Genomic DNA, 26,025 nt, shown 5'->3' with positions numbered 1-26,025 from the left:
ACAAGTTTCCTCTAGATTCTACCTCTTCATACAACTGCATTAGTTTACTTAACAATAATAATCACCATGAGAAATATTATTTACCGAGACCACACACATACTTAGAATAAAACAACTTTGGGGAGAGGTTAAACTTTTAAAAAAAATATTTATTCTTTATGGATAGAATAACTAGGGTGGTGGGTACAGGACTAAACAGAGACAGAGTGGGGAGCAGAACAGGCAGATCTACTGAAGTACACTGCTGAGGGGAGCAGCGGGGAGACAGGAGAGGTCTGCTGTGCCATGTGGGTAGCTCCCTGGCTGAGGATCAGACTCAGGTTGTCTTGGTGGGAGCCCAGAGAATTTACACCAGGGCCACCCGGGAGGCCCTAGAGTAGGACCGTTCAGTCATTCTCACTGATTTCTCCCCATGATTCCAACAATATTTGGATAATATAATTGGTCAATGTATTTAAATGACAATCTCAGGAAATTTTCAAAGAAAATGCTGACTTGGAAATACGTGTGCATTAGATGTACGAATGGCTTAATATTTTCAGCATCAAGGGAAGGTGGGTCCTTAACAGCCTTGAAGATTTCAGGGAAAAGGCACTAGGTCTATCACATGAAATTTATTAAAAGATTATATTTTAAATAAAATCAAAACGTAAACCCCATTCTTGATGGCTCTGCTGTGGTTAAGTTTACATCACTTCTGTCTCCATCCCCCAGGCTCACCAGCGACCTGGCGCCAGGAAACCAAACCCACGCCACAGCGTTCACCCTCCTGGGGCTCTCAGAAGAGGCCTCGCTGCAGCCCCTCCTCTTCTGGGCATTCTTGGCCATGTACTTGGTCACGGTCACTGGGAATCTCCTCATCATCCTGGCCATCCTCACAGACCCCCACCTGCACACCCCCATGTACTTCTTCCTCGCCAACCTGTCCTTTGCCGATATCTGCTTCACCTCCACCACCGTCCCCAAGATGCTGCTCAACATCCAGACACAGAACAAAGCCATAACCTACCCGGGCTGTCTCAGCCAGGTGTTTTTCTACTTAATATTTGGAGGACTGGACACTATCCTCTTGACAGCCATGGCCTATGACCAGTTTGTGGCCATCTGCCATCCCCTGCACTACATGGTCATCATGAACCCCCAGTTCTGTAGCCTCCTGCTTCTTGCATCCTGGGTGATAAGTTTTCTGCATTCTCTATTGCAAAGCTTAATGGTTTTGCGACTGTCCTTTTGCTCACAGGTGCAAATCCCTCACTTCTTCTGTGAATTGAACCAGGTGATCCAGCTTGCCTGTTCTGACACCTTCCTCAATGAGCTGGTGATATATTTAGCAGCGGGGGTTGTGGGGATGATTCCTCTCAGTGGCGTCCTTTACTCTTACTCTAAGATTGTGTCCTCTGTTTTGAAAATCTCCTCAGCGAGCGGCAGGTACAAAGCCTTCTCCACCTGCGGGTCTCACCTCTGTGTGGTCTCCATGTTCTATGGGACGACGCTCGGCGTGTACCTCAGCTCTGCCGCTACACACGACTCCAGGGACAGTGCAACAGCCTCGGTGATGTACACGGTGGTCACCCCCATGCTGAACCCCTTCATCTACAGTCTCAGAAACAAGGACATAAAGCAGGCCCTGGTGAGGCTCTTCAGCTAAAGAGCAGCCCAACGTGACGGGGGCCATTGCCTCAGGTTGTCTGATTGGGAGTTGCGGGGTCACAGTCCATGGACTAAGTCATGATCCTGTCCTCAGTCAGAGATAATCTGTCATTTGGCCTAGGAACAGAGTTTGATATCACTTTTTTATACATTATAAGTTTTTTTTCTGTATTTCCTTTATTATTTTTGACTGTTCTGTGTACTGGGTTCAGGATTAAGGAAAGCAAAGTGTCTGTGAGTTTTTCTTTAGTGAAATGTTTAACACGGAAATTGGGCACTTACAAAATAATAGAAAGAAATAGAGGAAAAATATGAACTACTGTATCAGATAAAAACAAGAAACTTCTGAATTATCTGCAGAAAAATCTTGTCATATCACAGTACCCACGCGTGTCCAGGGCTGATATTCACTGTCCCTACTTCTGTCCTTTCCTTCCTTCCGTTGGTGATTTGTTTTTCACCCATCATATTCCTGTTCATGTCATTTTGCCCAGGGCTTTGTTTCAGGTTTTCCTGTAGAAGACCCCATTTCAGCATTTATGGTGAGGCAGGGAGACCTGATGGTGATCAACTCCATTGGGTTCTCTGTCTGGGAAGCTTTTATTCACATTCATATTTGAATAATTTCATAGGGTGGAGTATTCTTGGTTGGAAATCTTTGTATTTAGGATTATGAACACATCCTTCCTCTCCTTTCATGGACAGTGACTGGGGAAACATCTGAGGAAACCCTAATTTGGAGGCCTTTGCAAATTCTCTTGTTTTCAGGCCTCCTGAAAATTGTTTTCTTTTTTCTGATTTTTACCCTTTACCAGTGGGGTGTCTGGGTGAAGGTCATTTTCACTCTGTAATTTGGGTGTTTTCAGTTCTTCCTGGACACTCGTGCTTATTTTATTCTTTAGGTTTGGAAAATTCTCAGCTATAATTTTTGACAAGGGTCCCTTCTCCCTTCTTCATCTTCTGGGTCATCCATTCTCCTTATCTTCCCACTTCTCATTGAGTCTGATATTTTTTGCAGCATTTTCGTATTTTGTCCTATGTCTGTCTTATTTCTGTCTACTTTCCTAACTGGGTGATTTATACATTTGGATCTTCTGTTTCTGAAGTTATTATCTTTGAAGTTTAATTCTATTTAAACATGGTATATATTTGTGGTCATTTACATTCAAAGACTCTTTTGGGTTCTCTTAATCTTGTCCATCTCTTCAGTGAAGACTCTCTGGTTCTTTATCTTCTTCCTAAGGTCTCACAGCTGCCTGTCTGCCCTGAGTCACCTCCCATAACTCACAGGTGTATTCAATGTTGTTGCTCCACGACACTGAGACTCCTCGGCTTCTCTCTCCCTTATTTATGAGCCAGAACTTCTGTTCTGCTACTGTTATTTTGCTTCTTATGCTCAGATGTTCCTTGATTTCCAAGTATTTAAGTCACCTCATTATCAGGTTTAATTTTGGGGTGCTGTGGGTCAGTTTTGATTGTTTCTCTTCTTCTTTACCATGGTGTGAGGTGGGCAGTGGGGAATCTGGGACTTAAGTATTGCCTCAGTTTGTTGAGAAGGGAACTCTGTCACCTCCGCCTCCTCCCCTCTCCCACCACAGAAGCAGCTATTGGTCTTCAGTGTCCTCACCTCCCTCCCGACCTTCCTCTGGTACCTCCTGCCATGGATTGAATCTCCTGGTGACTGGAGCTGGGTCTAGTCCACATGGTTAGTCTCTGGACTCAGCTGGTATACGTAGATGATGGAATACTAGTTAGATATTAAAAAGAGGAAATTGCACCACTTGCAACAACAGAAGGGAAACAATAGAATTATCCTTACTGAAATAAGCGAAGCAGACAAAGTCAAATACCATATGATTTCACTCATATGTGATAAAGAAATCAAATAAATAGAGCATGTCAATAAAACAAAATATACTTTTGGACTATATAAGAACATGTAGTGGCTAAAAGAAAGATGGGCAAGGGAAGTGGTTTAATCAGAAACAGAGGACAATGGTATAATGAAAGATGAATTTGAACTTTTAGCAGTGAACTTAATGTCGCATACAGATATGTTGATTAATATTCATGATGCCTGAAATTTCACGTAACGTTAAAATGCAAGGTTTCTTCAATTTAAAAAAATGTTTAAAAATTAAAAATAAACTCAAAACAAAGGGAAAAGAATTGAATGGGAGAGTCTCCTGGAATAAATAACTTTGTATTAAAATTTACTTATTTCAAAGTGCATTATGAAGTTATTTTAGATGATAAAATAAAATGTAAAATTACTGAATGAGAGGGCTCACAGAAAATGAGGCATCCATACTGCATGGTTCCCTTTATACATGATGCCTAAACGATTACATAAAAGATCACCCTATGTCTCTTTCCTTATGTCTACTATGGGAATAATAAACCAATACCCAGATGGATGTTTTGAGAAATAAGTGCCTGTAAATAGTGTTTATTATTTTAGGATGAGTTCCACTTATGTCCACCTGTTAGGGTTTTCAGCATACATTGGATGCTGGAACTGATTGAAACAATAAACCGAGTTTGTTAAAGTGGCAGGAAATAAACACAAACAAAACCAGCTCCTCCCCAAATAAGAACAATAAGTTAGAAAGGGGAAAAAATAAGAAAATGATCCCATTTACAGTCACACCAAAATAAATGAGTTAAATAACTAGTGAGTAAACTTAACAAAGGATGTGAAGGGCCTGTATAAGGAAAACTGTTAGACACTGTTAAAAGAAACAGAGAAAGATACAAAGAAATTGGAAGTTATTCTTGCTCATGGGCCGGAAGAATCAATGTGGCCACAATGACCATCCTCCACAAAGCACTAGACAGAGTCAATGCAACACTCGAAATTTTCAATGGCACCTTTACAGCATAAAACACACATTACTGACATCCATATGGATTCACCAAAGATCCCGGATACAAAGCATCTCTGACAAAAAGAGGAAAAATTATTACAATACCAGACTTCAAACAATACTATAAAGGTATAGTAATCAAAACAATACTGGATAATTAAAATGGTCGGAAATGATAACAGACACAGAGACCAATAGGATAGAATCAAGACCCAGAAATAAACCAGACCTATAGGAACAGTTACTCCACAAAATAACAGCCAAGAACATACACCAGAGCAAGGAGCCTCTTCAGTAAATGACAATGGGAAAACTGGACACTCGCGGGGCCTCCCCTGGTGGTGCAGCGGTTGAGCGCTGGGCTGGGAATCTGCCCACAGCCTCTGCAGTGCCGGTTCGATCCCCGACACTGGTCGAGGGTCTCACATGGTGCACAGACCTCTCCTGCCGCCCGCTGTTCTCCTTAGCAGTGTATTTCATCAGTCTGCCTATTCTGTTCCCCGCTCTGGCTCTGGTGACTTCTCTCAACCTCCCACACTTCTGACTGTACCCAGTGCTTGTGTAAATAAATAAATAAATAAATATTTAAAAAAATGGACACTCATGAAAAAGAATGAAACTAGATGACTCTATCTCCAAACACATAAAAATCTATTCAAAATGAATAAAAGACTTGGATGTCAGACCCAAACCATAACACACATAGAAGACAACTTGGGCAAAGCACTCTCCAATATAAATTTCAGATGTTTGTGGATTCATCTCCAGCAGCAAGGGAAACAAAGGGGAACATGAATGACTTGGACTGTATCAACCAAAATGCTTCTGTGCAGCACAAGAAAACATCACTACAACACTAAGACACCTTACTACAGGGAGGATATATTTGCACAGCTTAATTCTGACAAAGTCATACAAAGAACCTGGGGTGTTGAGGTCCATCACCTCTTGTTCCACACCCACAGAAACGTGTCAAGTTCAACGTGAGGTACACCCCTGGTTAGGACACACCTGGTGGACGGAGAGAGGCTATTAGTCCAAGCCCACGTGCCGTCAGATTGTGTGATGTGACACCAAGTTATTTCCAAGAACGTGCCTAACCCGCATAGAGACCTGGCACAGGTGTGTGAAAACATCCCTACTGTGTTGTGTGGCATCAAAGGGGCCTCCCTGATGGCCCAGGCAGTTGAGCGCAGTGCTGTGAAGCTGTGTGCAGACCCTGCAGCACGGGTTCGATCCTGGCCGGCCACAGAGATTCCCACATGGCACAGCAGACCTCTCCTGTCTCTCCAGCTCCTCCTGTCAATAATGTATGTCAGTCAATCTGCAGGTTCTGTTCTCCACTGTCTCTGCTGAATCCGCTCATCCTTCCACACATCCGGCCTGTCCCCTGGTTCTTGTATGCATGAAGAAATAAATTTTCTTTTTAAATAAAGGTCAGGGAAGGTAAGGAAAATCTATTGCCCACCAAAAGACTTTTCAGTACTGAGACGAGTCATCACAGGTCACTACAAGCCCTTCCTCTGGCTGCTAGAAAAGCAAAGGGAGACCCTCACTTGGTGTTCCTTGTCACGCCTGCTCCTGCTGTGGCAGACCAGTGTGTGCATGATATAGAGGTTGCTCAATAATCACTGCCTGGGATGAGGACAGTGACCTGTAAGGACGGTGACGCCCAGTGTCAGGAGTCGATTTCTGTGGGCAGTGGCGGGTGCTGGCAGCAGTGAGTGTGTTAGCACTTCCCTGTGCTGCTAAGCAGCACACGTGCCTAATCTTTGGGGGGCCGGGCAGGTGCACAGGTTTCATAGTGAGTGTGGCAGTTACAAAAATCTTTACTCTTCAGACCTGCATATTTAGCTGGTTAGGAACACAGTCGTTTCTTTCTGGAGTTTCAAACAGAAGGCTGGGCAGTCACATCACAGTAAAAACTAAAAAAGAAATTCCTACTTGTTTTTGCAAAAGTGACAAAAAACAAGGAGTCTGGGGCCTCCCCTGGTGGCGCAGCGGTTGAAAGCTGGGCTGCGAAGCTGCCTGCAGCCTCTGCAGCGCCAATTCCATCCCTGGACCCCAGAGAGGATGTCACATGGCACGACAGACCTCTCCTGCCGCCTGTTGCTCTCCTCAGCAGTGTATTTCGTCAGTCTGCCTGTTCTGTTCCCACCTCTGGCTCTGGTGAATTCTCTCACCCTCCCGCACATCTGACTGCACACAGTGCTTGTATAAATAAATAAATAAATCTTAAAAAAAAAAATCAAAAACAAGGAGTGTGGTTGCGAAGGTTTTGTATAGAGCAACTCGGTTCTCAGCTATGTGAAAGAGAAACAGCACTTCTGACATATGGGGGGGTCTGTGCCCCAACACATTTGTGCCTTGAAGATCAAGGAACTCAGGTTTAGTTGGGTTGCTGAGGCGCAGATTTCAAAATTTGAACACAGAGTGAGAATAAGGTTTTGGGTGGTTACAGCTTGGTAGATTGGGAGTTTATGAAAAGGAGTAACTAAAACTGGAGCACTTGACATCTAATTTGCTCTCTTGGGATCAGAGAATCATTAAGAAACTTTCCTTTTGTCCAGTCCAGTGTCCACAGGGAACTCATGAGCTCAGAGCTTGGAGCAAGAGAGTGAGGTGTGGCTAATGAGACCGCGTGGAGGGCGGTAAATACCCTGTCTCCCTCGGTCCCTCAGACTGTCCAACCCGGGACCGGAGAGGACATGATTCCTGTCTGTGGAGCCCGACCTCTGCCCAGGGACCAGCCCGTGGCACCCTCCTGAGATCCTGTCTGTGACACAGCCCAGATCCATCCTCAAGCGTCCAGGAGGGACTCAGACGCTCCATGGAGAAGCCCCCCTCACAGCCCCCACCCAGGTGAGTCTCAGAGCCCAGCAGGCACTTGTGACAGATCCAGGGAAAATGCAAACCAAGGGCCTCCCCGGTGGTGCAGCAGTTGAGCGCTGGGCGGCAGAGCTTCCCGCAGCCTCTGCAGTGCTGGTTCAATCCCTGGCCGCAGGCGAGGGTCCCACATGGCACGCAGACCTCTCCTGCCGCCCGCTGCTCCCCTCAGCAGTGTATTTCAGTCCTTCTGCCTGCTCTGTTCCCCGCTCTGGCTCTGGTGAATTCTCTCACCCTCCCGCACTTCTGACTATATCCAGTGCTTGTATAAATAAATAAAATAAATGTTTAAAAAAAATGCAAACTGAGAAGTTCTGCCTCAGGTCACAGAGATCAAAACGGGCCCAGGGACAAGAGGTTCCCTTGTTCTCTTGCTTGACTGACTCATCAATTTATCATTAATTTACTTAATTTGTGACTCAAAACTGTCCACTGCTCTCAACAATACAGAGATGGTGCTGACAGTGAAGAGACAGGAAGGAAAATCTGTGTGGATGAGACTGCAGGAGGAGCGGGAGGCTTAAATGGTTCCTGCAAAGTTAGGACAGAGCCAAGAAGTTCCGGAGTTGAGGCAGCAGGAAATCAAGTATTCAAGGGGAAGGGGATGAAGGAAGGGCATGGGGTGTGTGAGCAGGTGAGCTGTTTTAGAAACATCCAGAGTAATGGGGCAGGTTACCTTCCGGAGCAGCTGAGGAGAGGAACAGTGTGTCGTCCCTCCCACAAATCAGGTGCTCACATAAGTGATACATCTCAGGTAATGTCAGTTGGGGGAGACTAAAGAGTTTTACTTTGCAACCTCTCTATTCCTGGCAAATCTGCAGAGTTTTGCTTGTTAGAATTTTTCCTTTCTAAATTAAAAATTGTGCTCATTCTTACAGTTTCATTACTTACTAGGGCTGAGATTTTATTCTAGTTTGGGATCAATTATTCAAACAGAATTAGAGTTTTTCAAGAGAAATGTTTTGCACTTAATTATCCCACACAAGGATAGAGAACTGGCAAAATGCTCAAGGTTTCAATTTTGTGTGGGCCTCAGTCAACCCTACTGTGTCCCACTATGTATTTTAAACATAGGCTGTTTTCCTGTATTCTGAGTAGTGACAACCGATAATACCCATTGTGTTCATATGTCACATCTGTTTTTCCTCATTACTTCCTCTCTTCACTTTTGTGATGTGATCTGTTGTATTTTCATTGAGATTTAATTGACATGAAACGGTGTAAGTTGGAGAAAAACATGATGATTTGATATATTTATACAATGCAACATGATTACCACTGCAGCACTAGCTAACACCACCGTTAATACACACAACTGATATTTATTTTTGTCACGAAACGATAAAACACACGATGTCTTGACAACTTTGAAGGTTATAATAAATCACTGTTGAATATCGTCACAATGCAGTAGAACCAGAACCATTTTCATTCAGCAGTTTCAAGTGTGTACCCTAAAACAACTTCTTCCAAATTTTCCATTGGAAAATGGAATTTAAGTTTCTTTTAGGACCACACTCATAAGTGATATCCAGTATTTCTAGTTCTCTGACTTCTATCATGGAGCACAAAGTTTTTAGGTGCTTGTGTTGTCGCAAAAGGTAGGGTGACCTTCTTTCCTTGATTAATATTGTATGATATTTTATTATACAGAATATATTATAATGACACAATGTATTATAACAAAACACCTCATATGTTTTACATAATCCATGATACTTATCATAGACAATTAGAGTAATTATATATAGAGAGTGAGAGCGCATACATATTTTATATCTATATACGTACACATTACTTATTCATCCACTGATGGTCACATAGGTTATTTCTAAATTTTGGTTCAACAAACAAAGGGTGGACAGACTAGCTGCAGTCCCTGCTCATGTGGATGTTACGTTATGACAGAGAGGGTTGAGCACAAGGAAATAGCGCATGTGGGATATGATGGTCTCAGGAATAACACGGAGGAAAGGGACAGACTGTTGGGGCACAAGCAGGATTTTATGGAATATTGTCTGGGGAGGCCACTGCTTGTGTGACGAGGAGCAAAACAAGGACCAGTTCATCTATGTTAAAAGAATGATCAAATCCTAAAGCCCAGAAAAACAAAACAATCAATCCACAAAAATGAAAAACTAGAGGAGGGACAATCTCACTCACTACTGCATCATGTCACAGCGTGTGGTCACATAAGGGGGAACAGGTACAAAAACATCACTCAGATCAGGATCCCACTGTCAACCCCACCACAGGCGAGTGGAGTGACAGCGGGTCCGTCGGCCTGGGGGCCCTGGTGTCCAAGGAACTGTTCTCCACCCAGCCTGGCCCTTCAGTTGGGGCCTCACTCACATGGTCTCTCCCTCATTAGCAAGAACTGACCTTTCAAATACTTCTCTCCTGTATACAATGATGCCAGACTCTTCTTACTGCGGCCTAAAGTATCACCTGTCTTTTACTCTGTGATGCAGCTTACCTACCCGCACACACACAGAAATGCATGCACACTTATTGTGGACACACATGATAGAAGGGAACTGTATATCCATATCCCGGTGTATTCAGACAATGCACATTTTCCTACATGCTTCACTGGTTCTATTCTACTTCTCTCATGTACCAAGGTCTGATGTGAGTCTCAGGATATGAAAATTCCACTTGCATGTTCCCCACAAGTATTTTAGCCTTTTTCTGTCTTTCTTCTCAACTTGTCATTTTTTGTGAGACCATATTCTTTATATAGCTCATGAAATATGTATTCATCTACCGATTGCCAGCTAAACTAAGTCAGGGTGGCGTGTCAGAATATCGTGAATACATTAATTTCTCACTTAATTTCTCACTTAATATCATGGATAGATTCTTGGGAAATGCAACTTTAACTGAAACGATATATAGCAAAAGCAACTGTATGACAAATTAGTCAATATACTCAAGAATTTTAAATTTCCTATGGCAGATTTCTGGTCACAGAAACATCACCAAACTTCTAAATAAAGACCCTGATGATTCTAATATTAAATAGTATTTGTACTCATTAATGTATCCATTTATCCCCCAATCAGCTTATTCCAGTCAGAGTTGAGGGTAACTGGAGCCTGCCAAGAAGCAGACGGTGCAAAGGAACTGACCCTGACAGGATGCTGTTCAGATGCAGGGCAGTGGGCCACACTCGCCGCGGGTGGGAGTGCAGCCTGGCCCAGCCCTTACAGAGAGCAGTGAGGACGTGTCTCACACAGTAAACATGGATATGCCATTTGACCCAATAATTCAACTCACAGGCATCTGTCCAAAAAATTCAAAAAACTAATTTGAAGAAAACCTGAACTCCTATGTTTATTGCAGCACTATTTATTATAGAGGATACACCCTGACATATGAGTAGATCAAGAAGATCTCATATGTACACAATGGAATATTACTCAGCAATCAAAAAGGAAAATGTATGTCATTTATGGCAACATGGCTAGGACTTGAAATCATAATGCTCATTGAAATATGTTAGGAGAAAATGAATATCCGATGGATGGTGTGACTAATATGTGGAATATAAAGTAACTAAATTAACAGATTAAGTCAAGTTGAAAAACTAACCGTTGATGGCTGACTACAGAACGGAACCACCAAGGAAGCAGAGCCGAGGGAGGGGAAAAGAGCAAAGAGGGAAGGAAGCACAATGGTCTGTGGTGGTGGAATATGGGAGAGTTGGTGGCAGTGGTCTATGGTAGCAACACTGGGAGGGGGAACCCCAAAATTACCTCAGTTATACATGAATACATGAATAAATAAATAAGGCTACAATAACCATGATTCTTTGCTTTTAGGTAGCCAGTGTCTGATAATGCAGAAGAAAACAGCAACTGTCTTTACAACAATTCTGGAGAGCTCATTCTGGGGAAAGTGAAACACTTCCTATTTCCTGTGTCCTTAGTGATTTGATTTCCAATTCTCAGCTCTGCCTCAGTGCACAGGACAAAATGCTCTAATCTTGGATAAGAAAGTGTGTGTGTGGCTAAAGTAAGAGAAATAACCACTTATTACAGGTAAAGCGAAGCACAGATTCGACATCAATCCCAAGTTAAAGCTGCCTTCTGTAATCGAATATTAAGAATTCAAATGAAACGAAAGCTGAGGGAAACAAATTATACTTTACAGAGGGATTAAATTATGGAAAACTGATACATGTACTACATAGAACCTACACTTAGGCACAGCACATGTAACACAATCCACACAAGGAAGATCAGCAAATGTACAATGTCCTGTGTAGGAACTTCCACAGCAGCATGATGCCGGGGCCTCTCATCTCACCCCCGACCTGGAGCGCCCCCTCCTGTCACACCCCTACTTCTGGGATCTGTAACTGTGCCAGCAACGCTCCTGCAGTGACATCTTTTTCTGGCTATTTCCCCAAACCCAAATGTTTTTCTCATGGATAAATTGTTGCCACAACATATGTCCTTTGTATAAAAAATCCCATTGACTTGAGATTTTTTTATTCCAAGTCTCCTAATTGGAAGTGATCACACAAGTTTCCTCTAGATTCCACCTCTTCGTTCAACTGCATTATTTTACGTAACAATAATCACCATATGAAATATTAATTACTGAGACTACACACATACTTAGGAGAAAACTTGTTTGGGACTAGGATTTTGCTTTTTTATTTTTTTTTAAAGACTTACTATTTATGTATAGAACTGGGCAAAGCCCAGAGGGGAGGGGGATGAGAGGACTCACGAGAGACAGAGTGGGGAGCGAGACAGGCAGATCTACTGAAATGCACTGTGAAGGTGAGCGCTGGCAAAACAGGAGAGGTCTGCTGCACCATGTGGGTCAGCTCCCGGCTGGAGTTGAACTCAGGCTACTGAGGTGGTAGCCCTGATCCTTAACCCCGAGGCCACCAAGGAGGCCCAAGGGCAAGGAATTTTCAAAGTCACTCTCGCTGCTTTTCTCCATGATTCCAGCAATAAGTGGATAATATAACTGGTCAACCATATTTAAAGAAAATCTCAGGGCATTTCCAAGAAATGTTGAAATGGGAAAACCTTTGTACTTAATGTAGGAATAGCTAATTCTCAGCCTCTAGAGCAGTTGGGTCATTAGCCACCTTGAAAATTCCAGGCAATAGGCACGAGCTCCAAAACACGAAATTTATTAGCTGAATGTATTTAAAATGAAATCACACCATTTAACCTCATTTCTTGTTTGCTTTTCTTTTGTCAAATTTACATCACTTCTGTCTCCATCCCCCAGGCTCCCCAGCGACCTGGCGCCAGGAAACCAAACCCACCCCACAGCGTTCACCCTCCTGGGGCTCTCAGAAGAGGCCTCGCTGCAGCCCCTCCTCTTCTGGGCATTCTTGGCCATGTACTTGGTCACGGTCACTGGGAATCTCCTCATCATCCTGGCCATCGTCACGGACCCCCGCCTGCACACCCCCATGTACTTCTTCCTCGCCAACCTGTCCTTTGCCGACATCGGCTTCACCTCCACCACCGTCCCCAAGATGCTGCTGAACATCCAGACGCAGAACAAAGCCATAACCTACGCGGGCTGTCTCAGCCAGATGTTTTTCTACATATTCTTTGCAGGACTGGAAAACTTCCTCTTGACAGCCATGGCCTATGACCGGTTTGTGGCCATCTGCCATCCCCTGCACTACACGGTCATCATGAACCCCCAGTTCTGTGGCCTCCTGCTTCTTGCATGCTGGGTGTTAGGTCTTCTGCACTCTCTATTACACAGCTTAATGGTTTTGCGACTGTCCTTTTGCTCACAGCTGCAAATCCCCCACTTCTTCTGTGAACTGGGCCGGGTGATCCAGCTTGCCTGTTCTGACACCTTCCTCAATGAGCTGGTGATGTATTTAGCAGCAGGGGTTGTGGGGATCATTCCTCTCAGTGGCATCTTTTACTCTTACTCTAAGATTGTGTCCTCTGTTTTGAAAATCTCCTCAGAGAGCGGCAGGTACAAAGCCTTCTCCACCTGCGGGTCTCACCTCTCCGTGGTCTCCCTGCTCTACGGGACGGCCCTTGGCGTGTACCTCAGCTCTGCTGCTACCCACAACTCCAGGGACAGTGCAGTTGCCTCAGTGATGTACACAGTGGTCACCCCCATGCTGAACCCCTTCATCTACAGTCTCAGAAACAAGGACATAAAGCAGGCCCTGGGGAGGCTCTTCAGCTGCAGAGAAACCCCAACATGACGGGGGCCACTTCCTCAGGCTGTCTGGTCAGGAGCAGCAGGGCTCACAGTCCATGGACTAAGTCATGATCCTGTCCTCAGTCAGTCAGAGATAATTGTGCTTTATGTTATGTGCACAGTTTGACATTAGTGTTTTATATATTATAAATATATTTTCTATATTTCCTTCATTGTTCTTAACTGGTCACAATCCTGGGCTCAGTATTAAAAACATCATAATCTGTGTGAATTTTTCTTTAGTAAAATGTTTAAGACAGGAAACTAGTTACTTACAAAATAAAGGAAAGAAATGGAGAGAAAATATGCAGAACTCTATAGGGTAAAAACAAACAACTCATAATTACCAGCAAAAAATCTTGTCCCTTCACAGCATCCATGCGCATCGAGAGGTAATGAGCAGCTGCCCCTCAATTCTACCCTTTCCTTCTTTCCTTTTGGTGATTTGTTTTTGACCCATAATATTCCTGTTTTTGTCATTTTGCGCAGGACTTTGTGACATTTCTTTTTTTTTTAATATGATTCTGACATTATTTTTCATTTTTGCACAATGTATGCATTTTCACTTTGGTTATATTCCCCGTACAATTGCACCCCCCTCTTGTTTTGACCCTAATCCTTCCTCTCCCCGCCCCATTTTTTGCTTTCCTGTAAAAGAACTCTGGTCAGCGTTTATTGTCAGGCTGGCAGATCTGACAGTGATTCACGGCATGGGCTTCTCTCTCTGGGGAAGCTTTTATTCATGTTCATCACTGAATAATTTCGCAGCACAGAGTGTTCTTGGTGGGAAGTTCTTGTATTTAGGATTATTTAGCACTTCATTCCTCTCCGTTCCTGGAGAGTGACGGGGGCAAAATCTGAGAAGTCTAAGTTGGATGCCTTTGCAAATTCACTTTTTTTCAGGCTTCCTTTAAATTGGTATCTGTTTTTCTGAATGTTTATACTTTACCGGCGGGGTGTCAGCTGTCCGACATTTTCACTTTGTAATCCAGGTGTCATCTCCACTTCTGGACATTCATGCTCATTTCATTCTGTAGGTTTGGAAAATTCTCAGCTATGATTTTTCTGAAAGGCGTCCCTCCTCCTTCTCCTTCACCTTCTGGGTGATCCACTGTCCTTTTGCTTCCACTTCTCATTGCGTCTGACATTGTTTGTAGTGTTTCCTTATTTTTCCCTCTATCTATGTCTTACTTGTCTCTGATTTCCTAATTGGGTGATTTATACACTTGATCCTCTGTTTCTGAAGTTATCATGCCTGCCAGCTGAATTCTGTATAAAACATTTTTTATATTTTTGTTGATTTACCTTCAGAGACTCTTGTGTTCCTTGAATGTTGTGCATCTCTGGGTGAAGACTCCCGTTCTTTATCTTCTTTCTCAGGTCTCGCAGCTGCCTGTCTGCCCTGAGTCACCTCCCATAACTCACGGGTGTATTTAATGTTGTTGCTCCACGTCACTGAGACTCCTCTGCTTCTCTCTCCTGTATTTATGAGCCAGAACTTCTGTTCTGCTACTTTTTTTTTGTTTCTTGTGCTCAGATGTTCCTTGGTTTCTAAGTATTGATGTCACCTCATTTCCAGGTGTACAGCTGGGGTGCTGTGGGTTAGTTTGATTGTTTCTCTTCTAGTTTACCTTGGCGTGAGGTGGGCAGTGGGGAGTCTGGGACTTAAATGTTGTCTCAGTTTGTTGAGAAGGGAACTCTGTCACCTCCACCTCCTCCCCTCTCTCTCCACAGCAGCTCCAATTGGTCTTCAGTTATCATAACTTCTCTTCCCACCTCCCTATAGTTGTTCCTGCCATGGATTGAGTCTCCTGGTGACTGGCGCTGGGTCTAGTCCACAGGGTTCCATCTCTGGACTCAGCTGGCCTGGATATGAAGGGATCACCTATGTGGGCTGTGTGCCCATTGCACAGCTGTGGCCACAGGCATTGACCACAGGCAATGACCACACCACACCACCAGCTCTGCTGTCCACTGAGGGCCCTGGAGTGCAAATGCTTCAAGTCTGCTTGACACATTGCAAAGAAGTACTGTTTTCTCTTCCCCACTGTCCTTTGCTCTGCTCTGGGATCCATTATGAAGCCATCTGGGATCCCCTGAAAACTCTGATCTCCCCACTCTGGTAGAGGGTGGAGCTCACAGGGTCCCCGCTGGAAGAGGAAACACTTATGTAATGTGGATGGATGGGAAAATCTGCATCTGTTATGGAAGCAGTATGGAAATCACTCAATTATTGAAGAACATAAGTGCCCTATGACCAATTGTCTCATTGAGTATTTACTGGAAAATACACACAAAAACACGTATTCAAAGGGGTATGTGCCACCCATGTTTGCTGCAATGATATTTACACTGGCCAAGATGTAGAAACAATCCAAGTGATCGACAAATGGACAGAAAGACGCGGTATATGTAGATAATGGAATACCATTTGGGTACTAAAAAAGATGAAATCACACCTTTTGCAACTACAGAGCGATAACAACAGAATTATCATACTGAAATAAATCAATCTGAGACAGTCAAATACCATGTGATTTCCTCATATGTGAGAAAGAAAACAAACGGATCATGTCCATAAAACAAAATATACTTTTGGACTATAGAAGAACAATTAGTGGCTCACAGGAAGATGGTGGAATGGAGGTGTTTAAATCAGACACCGAGAACAATGGTATAATGAAAGATAAAGTAAAACATTTAGTACTGAACTTTATGTCGCATATACGTATGTTGATTAATAATCATGCATACCTGAAATTTATATAACATTATAATGCAAGGTTACTTCAATTGAAAAAATTAAAAGGTAAGCACAAAAGAAATGAAAAGAATTTAATGAGAGTCTCCTTTAATAAATAGCTTTGTATTAAAATTAACTTATATTTCAAAATGAATTTTGAAGATATTTTGCATTATAAAATAAAACATAAAATTATTGAGAATTACAGGAGTCATACAAAATTAGGCATCCATACTGCATGGGTCCCTTTATACATAATACACAAAAAGTTCCACAAGCTTCAATTGCTTTCTGACATTGTTTTTATTTTTATTATTATTTTTTTTTTAATTTTTTTTTTTAGATTTATTTATTTATTTATACAAGCACTGGGTACAGTCAGAAGTGCGGGAGGGTGAGAGAATTCACCAGAGCCAGAGCGGGGAACAGAACAGGCAGATCGACTGAGATACACTGCTGAGGGGAGCAGTGGGTGAGACAGGAGAGGTCTGCTGGCCAGGAGCGAACCTGCACTGCAGAGGTTGCGGACAGCTTCACAGTGCTGCTCTAAACAACCTGTGCCACCATGGAGGCTGTATGATATTATTTTAAAAAAAGATTGCCCTAAGTCTGTTTTCTTGGTTCTCATAGTACAGGAATAATAAATCAGGATTCAGACGGATGTTCTAAGATATAAATGCCTAGAAAGAGTTTTTATTATTTTTAGGATGAGTTGCATTTATGTCCAGTTGTTAGGATTTTTGGCGTACATGGATGTTGGATCTAAGTGAAACAATAAACAAGTCAAAGTGGCAGGATATAAACACAAACAAAATCAGCTGCCTTCGTATATATATAAACAATGGGTTAGAAAAGGAAAAAAAATTAAGAAATTGTCCCATTTACAATCACACCAAAATAAATAAAAGTTAAATACCTAGTTAGTAAACTTAACAAAGGACGTGAAGGGCCTGTATAAGGAAAACTAGTAGATGCTGTTAAAAGAAACAGAGAAAGACACAAAGAAATGGAAAGTTATTCTTGCTCATGGGCTGGAAGAATCAAGGTGGCCACAATGACCATCCTCCACAGAGCACTACACAGATTCAATGCAACACACGAAATTTTCAACGGCACCTTTACGGAATAAAACACACATTACTGACATTCATATGGATTCACCAAAGATCCCGGATACAAAGCAACTCTGACAAAAAGGGGAAAAATGATTACAATACCAGACTTCAAACAATACTATAAAGGTATAGTAACTAAACAATACCGGATAATTAAAATGGTCAGAAATAAGAGACACAGAGACCAATGGGATAGAATCAAATCCCAGAAATAAATCAGACGTACAGGAACAGATACTCTACAAAATAACAGCCAAGTACATACACCAGAGCAAGGAGCCTCTTCAGTAAATGACAATGGGAAAACTGGACACTCACGGGGCCTCCCTGGTGGCGCAGCAGTTGAGCGCTGGGCTGGGAAGCTGCCCACAGCCTCTGCAGTGCCAGTTCGATCCCCGGCCACCGGGCAAGGGTCCCACATGGCGCACAGACCTCTCCTGCCGCCCGCAGCTCCCCTCAGCAGTGTATTTCATCGGTCTGCCTGTTCTGTTCCCCGCTCTGGTGAATTCTCCCACCCTCCCACACTTCTGACTATACCCAGTGCTGGTATAAATAAATAAATTAATTAAAAAAAAAAAAACAAACAAAAAACTGGACACTCTTGAAAAAGAATGAAACAAGATGACTCTATCTCCAAACACTTAAAAATCAATTCAAAATGAATAAAAGACTTTGATGTAAGACCCAAACCATAACACACATAGAAGACATCTTGGGCAAAACACTCTACAATATAAATTTCAGATGTGTTTGTGGATTCATCTCCAGCTACAAGGGAAACAAAGGGGAACATGAATAGCTGGGACTGTATCAACCAAAATGCTTCTGTGCAGTACAAGAAAACATCAGTATAACACTAAGACAGCCTACTACAGGGAGGATATATTTGCACAGCTTAATTCTGACAATTAAAGTCATACAAAGAACCTGGGGTGTTGAGGTCCACCATCTCTTGTTCCACACCCACCGAGAGGTGTCAAGTTCAACACGAGGTACAGAGCTGGTGAGGACACATCTGGTGGGCGGAAAGAGGCTATTAGTCCAAGCCCACTTGCCGTTAGATTGTGTGATGTGACATGAAGTTATTTCCAAGAACGTGCCTGACTCCCATAGAGACCTGGCATGGGTGTGTGAAAACATCCCCACTGTGTTGTGTGGCATCAAAGGGGCCTCCCTGGTGGCACAGGCAGTTGAGCGCAGTGCTGTGAAGCTGTCTGCAGACCCTGCAGCACAGGTTTGATCCTGGCCGGCCACAGAGATACCCACATGGCACAGCAGACCTCTCCTGTCTCGCCAGCTGCTCCTATGAATAAAGTATTTCAGTCGATCTGCAGGTTCTGTTCTCCACTGTCTCTGCTGAATCCGCTCATCCTCCCACACATCCGGCCTGTCCCCTGGTTCTTGTATGCATGAAGAAATAAATTTTCCTTTTAAATAAAGGTCAGGGAAGTTAAGGAAAATCTATTGTCCGCCAAAAGACTTTTCAGTACTGAGACGAGTCCATCACAGGTCACTACAAGCCCTTCCTCTGGCTGCTAGAAAAGCAAAGGGAGACCCTCACTTGGTGTTCCTTGTCACGCCTGCTCCTGCTGTGGCAGTGCAGTGTGTGCACGATATAGAGGTTGCTCAACAATCACTGCCTGGGATGAGGACAGTGACCTGTAAGGACGGTGACGCCCAGTGTCAGGAGTCGATTTCTGTGGGTAGTGCCGGGTGCTGGCAGCAGCGAGCATGTTAGCACTTCCCTGTGCTGCTAAGCAGGACACGTGCCTAATCTTTGGGGGGCCGGGCAGGTGCTCAGGCTTCAGAGTGAGTGCGGCAGTTACAAAAATCTTTAGTCTTCAGACCTGCATATTTAGCAGGCTGGGAACAGTCATTTCCTTCTGGAGTTACAAACATAAGCCTGGACAGTCGAGTCACAGTAAAAACAAAAAAAGAAACTGCTACTTGTTTTTGCAAAAATGCCATAAAACAAGGAGTGTGGGGCCTCCCCTGGTGGCACAGTAGTTGAGCGATGGGCTGCGAAGCTGCCCGCAGCCTCTGCAGTGCCAGTTCAATCCCTGGACCCCGGAGAGGATCTCAAATGGCACGACAGACCTCTCCTGCCGACCGCTGCTCCCCTCAGAGTGTACTTCGTCAGTCTGCCTGTTCTGTTCCCCGCTCTGGCTCTGGTGAATTCTCTCACCTTCCCGCGCTTCTGACTGTACCCAGTGCTTGTGTAAATAAATAAACAAATCTTTAAAAACAAAACAAAAACAAGGAGTGTGGTTGCTAAGGTTTTATATAGAGCAACTCGGTTCTCAGCTTTATGAAAGAGAAATAGCACTTCTGGACATTTGGGGGGGGGTCTGTGCCCCAACACATTTTTCCCTTGAAGATCCAGGGAGTCAGGTCAAGTTGGGTTCCTGAGGCGCAGATTTCAAAACTTGAACACAGAGTGAGAATAAGTTTTTGGGTGGTGACAGCTCTGGAAGGTGTGGGAGTTCATGCAAAAAGAGTAACAAAAATGGATGCACTTGACATCTGATTTTTCTCCTGGGATCAGAGAATCATTAAGAAACTTTCCTTTTGCCCAATCCAGTGTCCACAGGGAAATCATGAGCTCAGAGCTTGGGGCAGGAGAGTGAGGTGTGGCTAATGAGACCACGTGGAGGGCGGTAAATATCCTGTCTCCCTCGGTCACTCAGACTGTCCAACCCGGGACCGGAGAGGACATGATTCCTGTCTGTGGAGCCCGACCTCTGCCCAGGGACCAGCCCTTGGCGCCCTCCTGAGATCCTGTCTGTGACACAGCCCAGATCCATCCTCAAGCGTCCAGGAGGGACTAGACGGCTACATGGAGAAGCCCCCCTCACAGCCCCCACCCAGGTGAGTCTCAGAGCCCAGCAGGCACTTGTGACAGATCCAGGGAAAATGCAAACTGAGAAGTTCTGCCTCAGGTCACAGAGATCAAACCAGGCCCAGAGACAGGGTTCCCTTGATATCTTGCTTGACTGACTCATCAATTTATAATTAATTTACTTAATTTGTGACTCAAAACTGTCCACTGCTCTCAACAATACAGAGATGGAGCTGACAGTGAAGAGACAGGAAGGAAAATCTGTTAGGATGAGACTGCAGGAGGAGTAGGGTGCTTAATGTGGTTCCAGCAAAGTTAGGGCAGAGCCAAGAAGTTGCAGAGTTGAGGCAGCAGGAAATAAAGTATTGAATGGGAAGGGGATGAAGGAAGGGCATGGGGTGTGTGCGCAGGTGAGCTGTTTTAGAAACATCCAGATTAATGGGGCAGATGACCTTCCGGAGCGGCTGAGGAGAGGAACAGTGTGTTGTCCTTCCCACAGATCAGGTGCTCACGTAAGTGATACATCTCATGTAACGTCAGTTGGGGGAGAATGAAGATTTTTACTTTGCAACCTCTCTATTCCTGGCAAATCTGCACAGTTTTGCTTGTTAGAATTTTTCCTTTCTAAATTAAAAATTGTGCTCATTCTTAGAGTTTAATTACTTACTAGGGCTGAGATTTTATTGTAGTTTGGGATTAATTATTCAAACAGAATTGGAGTTTTTCAAGAGAAATGTCTTGCACTTAAATATCCCACACAGGTATAGAGAGCTGGCAAAATGCTCAAGGTTTCAATTTTGTGTGGGCCTCAGTCAATCCTATTGTGTCCCACTATGTATTTTAAACATAGGTTGTTCTCCTATATTCTGAGTAGTAACAACCTATAATACACATTGTGTTCACATGGCACATCTGTTTTTCCTCATTTCTTCCTCTCTTCTCTTTTGTGATTTGATCTGTTGTATTTTCATTCAGATTTAATTGACATGAAGCTGTGTAAGTTGGAGAAAAACATGTTGATTTGATATATTTATACAATGCAACATGATTACCACTGCAGCACTAGCTAACACCACCGTTAATACACACAACTGATATTTATTTTTGTCACAAAACGATTAACACACGATGTCTTGACAACTTTGAAGGTTATAATAAATTACTGTTGAATATCGTCACAATGCAGGAGAACCAGAACCTTATTCATTCAGCAGTTTCAAGTGTGTACCCTAAAACACCTTCCTCCAAACTCTCCGTCCCTGGTGCCTGTAACCGATTTAAGTCTGTTTTAGGACCACATTGACTTGAGATTTTTCTGTTCCAAGTCCCCTAATTGGAAGTGATCACACAAGTTTCCTCTAGATTCCACCTCTTCATCCAACTGCATTATTTTACGTAACAATAATAATCACCATAGGAAATACTAATTAGTGAGACTACACACATACTTAGGAGCAAACTTGTTTGGGACTAAGATTTTGCTTTTTTATTGTTTTTTAAAGACTGACTTACTATGTATGTATAGAACTGGGGCAAAGGCCAGAGGGGAGGGGATGAGAGGACTCATGAGAGACAGAGTGGCTAGCAGGACAGGCAGATCTACTGAAAGACACTGTGAAGGTGAGCGCTGGCAAACCGGGAGAGGTGCTGCACCATGAGGATCAGCTGCTGGCTGGAGCTGAACTCAGGATACTGAGGTGGTAGCCCTGATACTTAACCCCGAGGCCCCCAAGGAGGCCCAAGGGCAAGGAATTTTCAAAGTCACTCTCGCTGCGTTTCTCCATGATTCCAGCAATAAGTGGATAATATAACTGGTCAACCATATTGAAAGAAAATCTCAGGGCAATTTCAAGAAATGTTCACATGGGAAAACCTTTGCACGAAATGTAGGAATAGCTAATTCTCAGCATCAAGAGCAGGTGGGTCATTAGCCACCTTGAAAATTTCAGGGAACAGGCACTAGCTCCAAAACACGCAATTTATTAGCTGAATGTATTTAAAATAAAATCACACCTTTTAACCTCATTTCTTGTTTGCTTCTCTTTTGTCAAATTTACATCACTTCTGTCTCCATCCCGCAGGCTCACGAGCGACCTGGCGCCAGGAAACCAAACCCACCCCACAGCGTTCACCCTCCTGGGGCTCTCAGAAGAGGCCTCGCTGCAGCCCCTCCTCTTCTGGGCATTCTTGGCCATGTACTTGGTCACGGTCACTGGGAATCTCCTCATCATCCTGGCCATCGTCATGGACCCCCGTCTGCACACCCCCATGTACTTCTTCCTCTCCAATCTGTCCTTTACGGACATCTGCTTCACCTCCACCACTGTCCCCAAGATGCTGCTGAACATCCAGACACAAAACAAAGCCATAACCTACGCAGGCTGTCTCAGCCAGATGTTTTTCTACATATTCTTTGGAGGACTGGACAACTTCCTCTTGACAGCCATGGCCTATGACCGGTTTGTGGCCATCTGCCATCCCCTGCACTACACAGTCATCATGAACCCCCAGTTCTGTGGCCTCCTGCTTCTTGCACCCTGGGTGTTAAGTCTTCTGCATGCTCTATTACAAAGCTTAATGATTTTGCGACTGTCCTTTTGCTCACAGCTGCAAATCCCTCACTTCTTCTGTGACCTGGACCAGGTGATCCAGCTTGCCTGTTCTGACACCTTCCTCAATGAGCTGGTGATATATTTAGCATTGGGGGTTGTGGGGGCCATTCCTCTCAGTGGTGTCCTTTTCTCCTATTCTAAGATTGTGTCCTCTGTTTTGAAAATCTCCTCAGTGAGCAGCAGGTACAAAGCCTTCTCCACCTGCGGGTCTCACCTCTCCGTGGTCTCCCTGTTCTACGGGACGGCACTCGGCGTGTACCTCAGCTCTGCCGCTACCCACGACTCCAGGGACAGTGCAATCGCCTCGGTGATGTACACGGTGGTCACCCCCATGCTGAACCCCTTCATCTACAGTCTCAGAAACAAGGACATAAAGCAGGCCCTGGGGAGGCTCTTCAGCTGCAGAGCAACCCCAACGTGACGGGGGCCGTTTCCTCAGATTGTCTGGTCGGGAGCAGCAGGGCTCACAGTCCATGGAAAAGTCATGATCCTGTCCTCAGTCAGAGATAATCTCTGGTTTGGCTTAGGAACAGAGTTTGATATAACTTTTTTATACACTATAAATATGTTTTCTGGGCCTCCCCGGTGGCACAGCGGTTGAGTGCTGGGTTGCAAAGCTGCCCGCAGCCTCTGTAGCGCCGGTTCGATCCCAGGCAGCCAGCAAGGTTCCCACATGGCGCGCAGACCTCTCCTGCTGCCCGCTGCTCCCCTCAGCAGTGTCCTTCGGTCCTTCTGCCTGCTCTGCTCCCCGCTCTGGCTCTGGTGAATTCTCTCACCCTCCCGCGCTTCTGACTGTACCCAGTGCTTGGATAAATAAATAAATCTTTAAAATTAAATAAATCTTTTCTGTATTTCCCTAATTATTTTTGACTGTTCTGTGTACTGGGTTCAGGATTAAGGAAAGCATGGTGTCTGTGAGTTTTTCTTTAGTGAAATGTTTAACACGGAAATTGGGCACTTACAAAATAATAGAAAGAAATAGAGGAAAAATATGAACTACTGTATCAGATAAAAACAAGAAACTTCTGAATTATCTGCAGAAAAATCTTGTCATATCACAGTACCCACGCGTGTCCAGGGCTAATATTCACTGTCCCTACTTCTGTCCTTTCCTTCCTCCGTTGGTGATTTGTTGTTGACCCATAATATTCCGGTTCATGTCATTTTGCTGGGGGTTTTGTTTCAGGTTTTCCTGTAAAAGAACCATTTCAGCATTTATGGTGAGGCAGGGAGACCTGATGGTGATTAACTCCAGTGGCTTCTCTGCCTGGGAAGCTTTTATTCACATTCACATTTGAATAATTTTGCAGGATAGAGTATTCTTGGTTGGAAGTCTTTGTGTTTAGGATTATGAACACTTCCTTCCTCTCCTTTCCTGGAGCTTGACTGGGGAAACATCTGAGGAAAACCTAATTTGGATGCCTTTGCAAATTCTCTTTTTTTCAGGCCTCCTGAAAATTGTTTTCTTTTTTCTGATTTTTACCCTTTACCCGTGGGGTGTCAGGGTGTAGGTCATTTTCACTTTGTAATTTGGGTGTTTTCGTTTCTTCCTGGACACTCGTGCTTATTTCATTCTTTAGATCTGGAAAATTCTCAGCTTTGATTATTTTGACAAGGGTCCCTCCTCCCTTCTCCTTCATCTTCTGGGTTATCCACTATCCTTATCTTCCCACTTCTCACTGAGTCTGACATTGTTTGTAGCATTTCCTTATTTTGTCCTATGTCTGTCTTATTTCTGCCTATTTTCCTAACTGGGTGATTTATACATTTCGATCCTCTGTTTCTGAAGTTATTATCTTTGCAGTTTAATTCTATTTAAAAAACTTCGTATACTTGTGTTCATTCACATTCAGACAGTCTTTTGTGTTCTCTTAATATTGTCCATGTCTTTGGTGAAGACTTTCTGGTTCTTTTATCTTCTTTTTTTTAAGATTTATTCATTTATTTATACGAGAACCAGGGTACAGGCCGGATATGCGGGAGGGTGAGAGGACTCACCAGAGACAGAGTGGGAAACAGGAACAGGCAGACTGACTGAAATACACTGCTGAGGGGAGCGGTGGGCGAGACAGGAGAGGTCTGCTGCGCCACGTGGGTGGCTCCGAGGCTGGCAGGGATCGAAACAGCAATGCAGAGGCTGCAGACAGCTTCACAGCACTGAGCTCAACTGCCTGCGCCACCAGGGAAGCCCCTTTATCTTCTTTCTGAGGTCTCGCAGCTGCCTGTCTGCCCTGTCACCTCCCATAACTCACGGGTGTATTCAATGTTGTTGCTCCAGGTCACTGAGACTCCTCTGCTTCTCTCTCTTGTATTTATGAGCCAGAACTTCTGTTCTGCTGCTGTTTTTCCTTCCTGTGCTCAGGTGTTCCTTGATTTCTAAGTATGTCACCTAATTTCCAGGTGTACAGCTGGGGTGTTCTGGATTAGTTTTGATTGTTTCTCTTCTAGTTTACCTTGGCGTGAGGTGGGGAGTCTGGGGCTTAAATGTTGTCTCAGTTTGCTGAGACGTGAACTCTGTCACCTGCACCTCCTCCCCTCTCTCTCCACAGCAAGGTCCAATTGGTCTTCAGTTGGAAGAAGACCTCCCGCCCATCTCCCTCTGGTACTTCTGCAACAGACTGAATCTCCTGGTGACTGGAGCTGGGCCTAGTCCACAGGATTTAATCTCTGGACTCAGTGGGCCTGGGTATGAAGGAGGCACCTAAGTGGGTAGTGTGCCCATTACACAGGCAATGGCCACAGGCAATGACCACCACAGCCACCAGCCAGCTGTCCACTGAGGGACCCGCGTTGCAAATGCTGCAAGTCTGCTTGATACGTTGCAAAGAAGTGCTGTGTTCTCTGTCCCACCGTCCTTTTCTCTGCTCTGGGATCCATTATGCAGCCATCTGGGCTCTGCCTGAAAATACATTCCTGACATCATGTGGAACCACACACTTCCCTGAATAGCAAAGCAACTCTGACAAAAAAGGAAAAACTATTACAAACTAGACTTCAAACTATACTACAAAACTGTAATAACTAAAACAATACTGGATAATTAAAATGGTCGGGAATGATAACAGACGCTGAGACCAATGGGATAGAATCAAGACCCCGAAATAAACCA

The 26,025-nt window shown here is 44.1% G+C and overlaps 3 protein-coding genes across 3 annotated transcripts; all 3 read left to right on the top strand.

The window, feature by feature from the left end:
- Positions 1–772: 772 nt before the first annotated feature.
- LOC119239804 (olfactory receptor 7A10-like) lies at positions 773–1,648 on the top strand (the record flags this gene model as incomplete). The annotated part of the gene is made up of 1 exon (XM_037504198.1): positions 773–1,648. A coding segment is annotated over one exon (876 nt), but the record flags the coding sequence as incomplete, so codon positions are not given.
- Positions 1,649–12,771: 11,123 nt separating this feature from the next.
- On the top strand, positions 12,772–13,611 carry LOC119240292 (olfactory receptor 7A10-like). Its single transcript, XM_054692919.1, has 2 exons — positions 12,772–13,120; positions 13,406–13,611. The coding sequence occupies exons 1-2, from the start codon at positions 12,772–12,774 to the stop codon at positions 13,609–13,611; spliced, it is 555 nt and encodes a 184-aa protein (XP_054548894.1).
- Positions 13,612–20,301: 6,690 nt separating this feature from the next.
- Positions 20,302–23,359, top strand: LOC119240291 (olfactory receptor 7A10-like). The gene is made up of 2 exons (XM_037504647.2): positions 20,302–20,333; positions 22,386–23,359. Exons 1-2 carry the CDS (start codon positions 20,302–20,304, stop codon positions 23,335–23,337), a joined length of 984 nt encoding a protein of 327 aa, XP_037360544.2. The 3' UTR covers positions 23,338–23,359.
- The last annotated feature ends 2,666 nt before the right edge of the window (positions 23,360–26,025 follow it).

This window comes from Talpa occidentalis, unplaced genomic scaffold, assembly GCF_014898055.3.
Source record: "Talpa occidentalis isolate TD23 unplaced genomic scaffold, MPIMG_talOcc4v2.1 talOcc4.12, whole genome shotgun sequence".
Taxonomy (NCBI): Eukaryota; Metazoa; Chordata; class Mammalia; order Eulipotyphla; family Talpidae; genus Talpa; species Talpa occidentalis.
Note: the sequence above shows the minus strand (reverse complement) of the source record. Positions and strands in the feature narration are given on the sequence as shown.

Coding starts and splice junctions, on each gene's coding strand:
- LOC119240291 (XM_037504647.2), top strand. CDS start 20,302: ATGGAGAAGCCCCCCTCACAGCCCCCACCCAG. Junction 20,334..22,385: donor CCCTCACAGCCCCCACCCAG/GTGAGTCTCAGA, acceptor TCCATCCCGCAG/GCTCACGAGCGACCTGGCGC.
- LOC119240292 (XM_054692919.1), top strand. CDS start 12,772: ATGTACTTGGTCACGGTCACTGGGAATCTCCTCATCATCCTGGCCATC. Junction 13,121..13,405: donor CCTGCTTCTTGCATGCTGGG/TGTTAGGTCTTC, acceptor GCGGGTCTCACC/TCTCCGTGGTCTCCCTGCTC.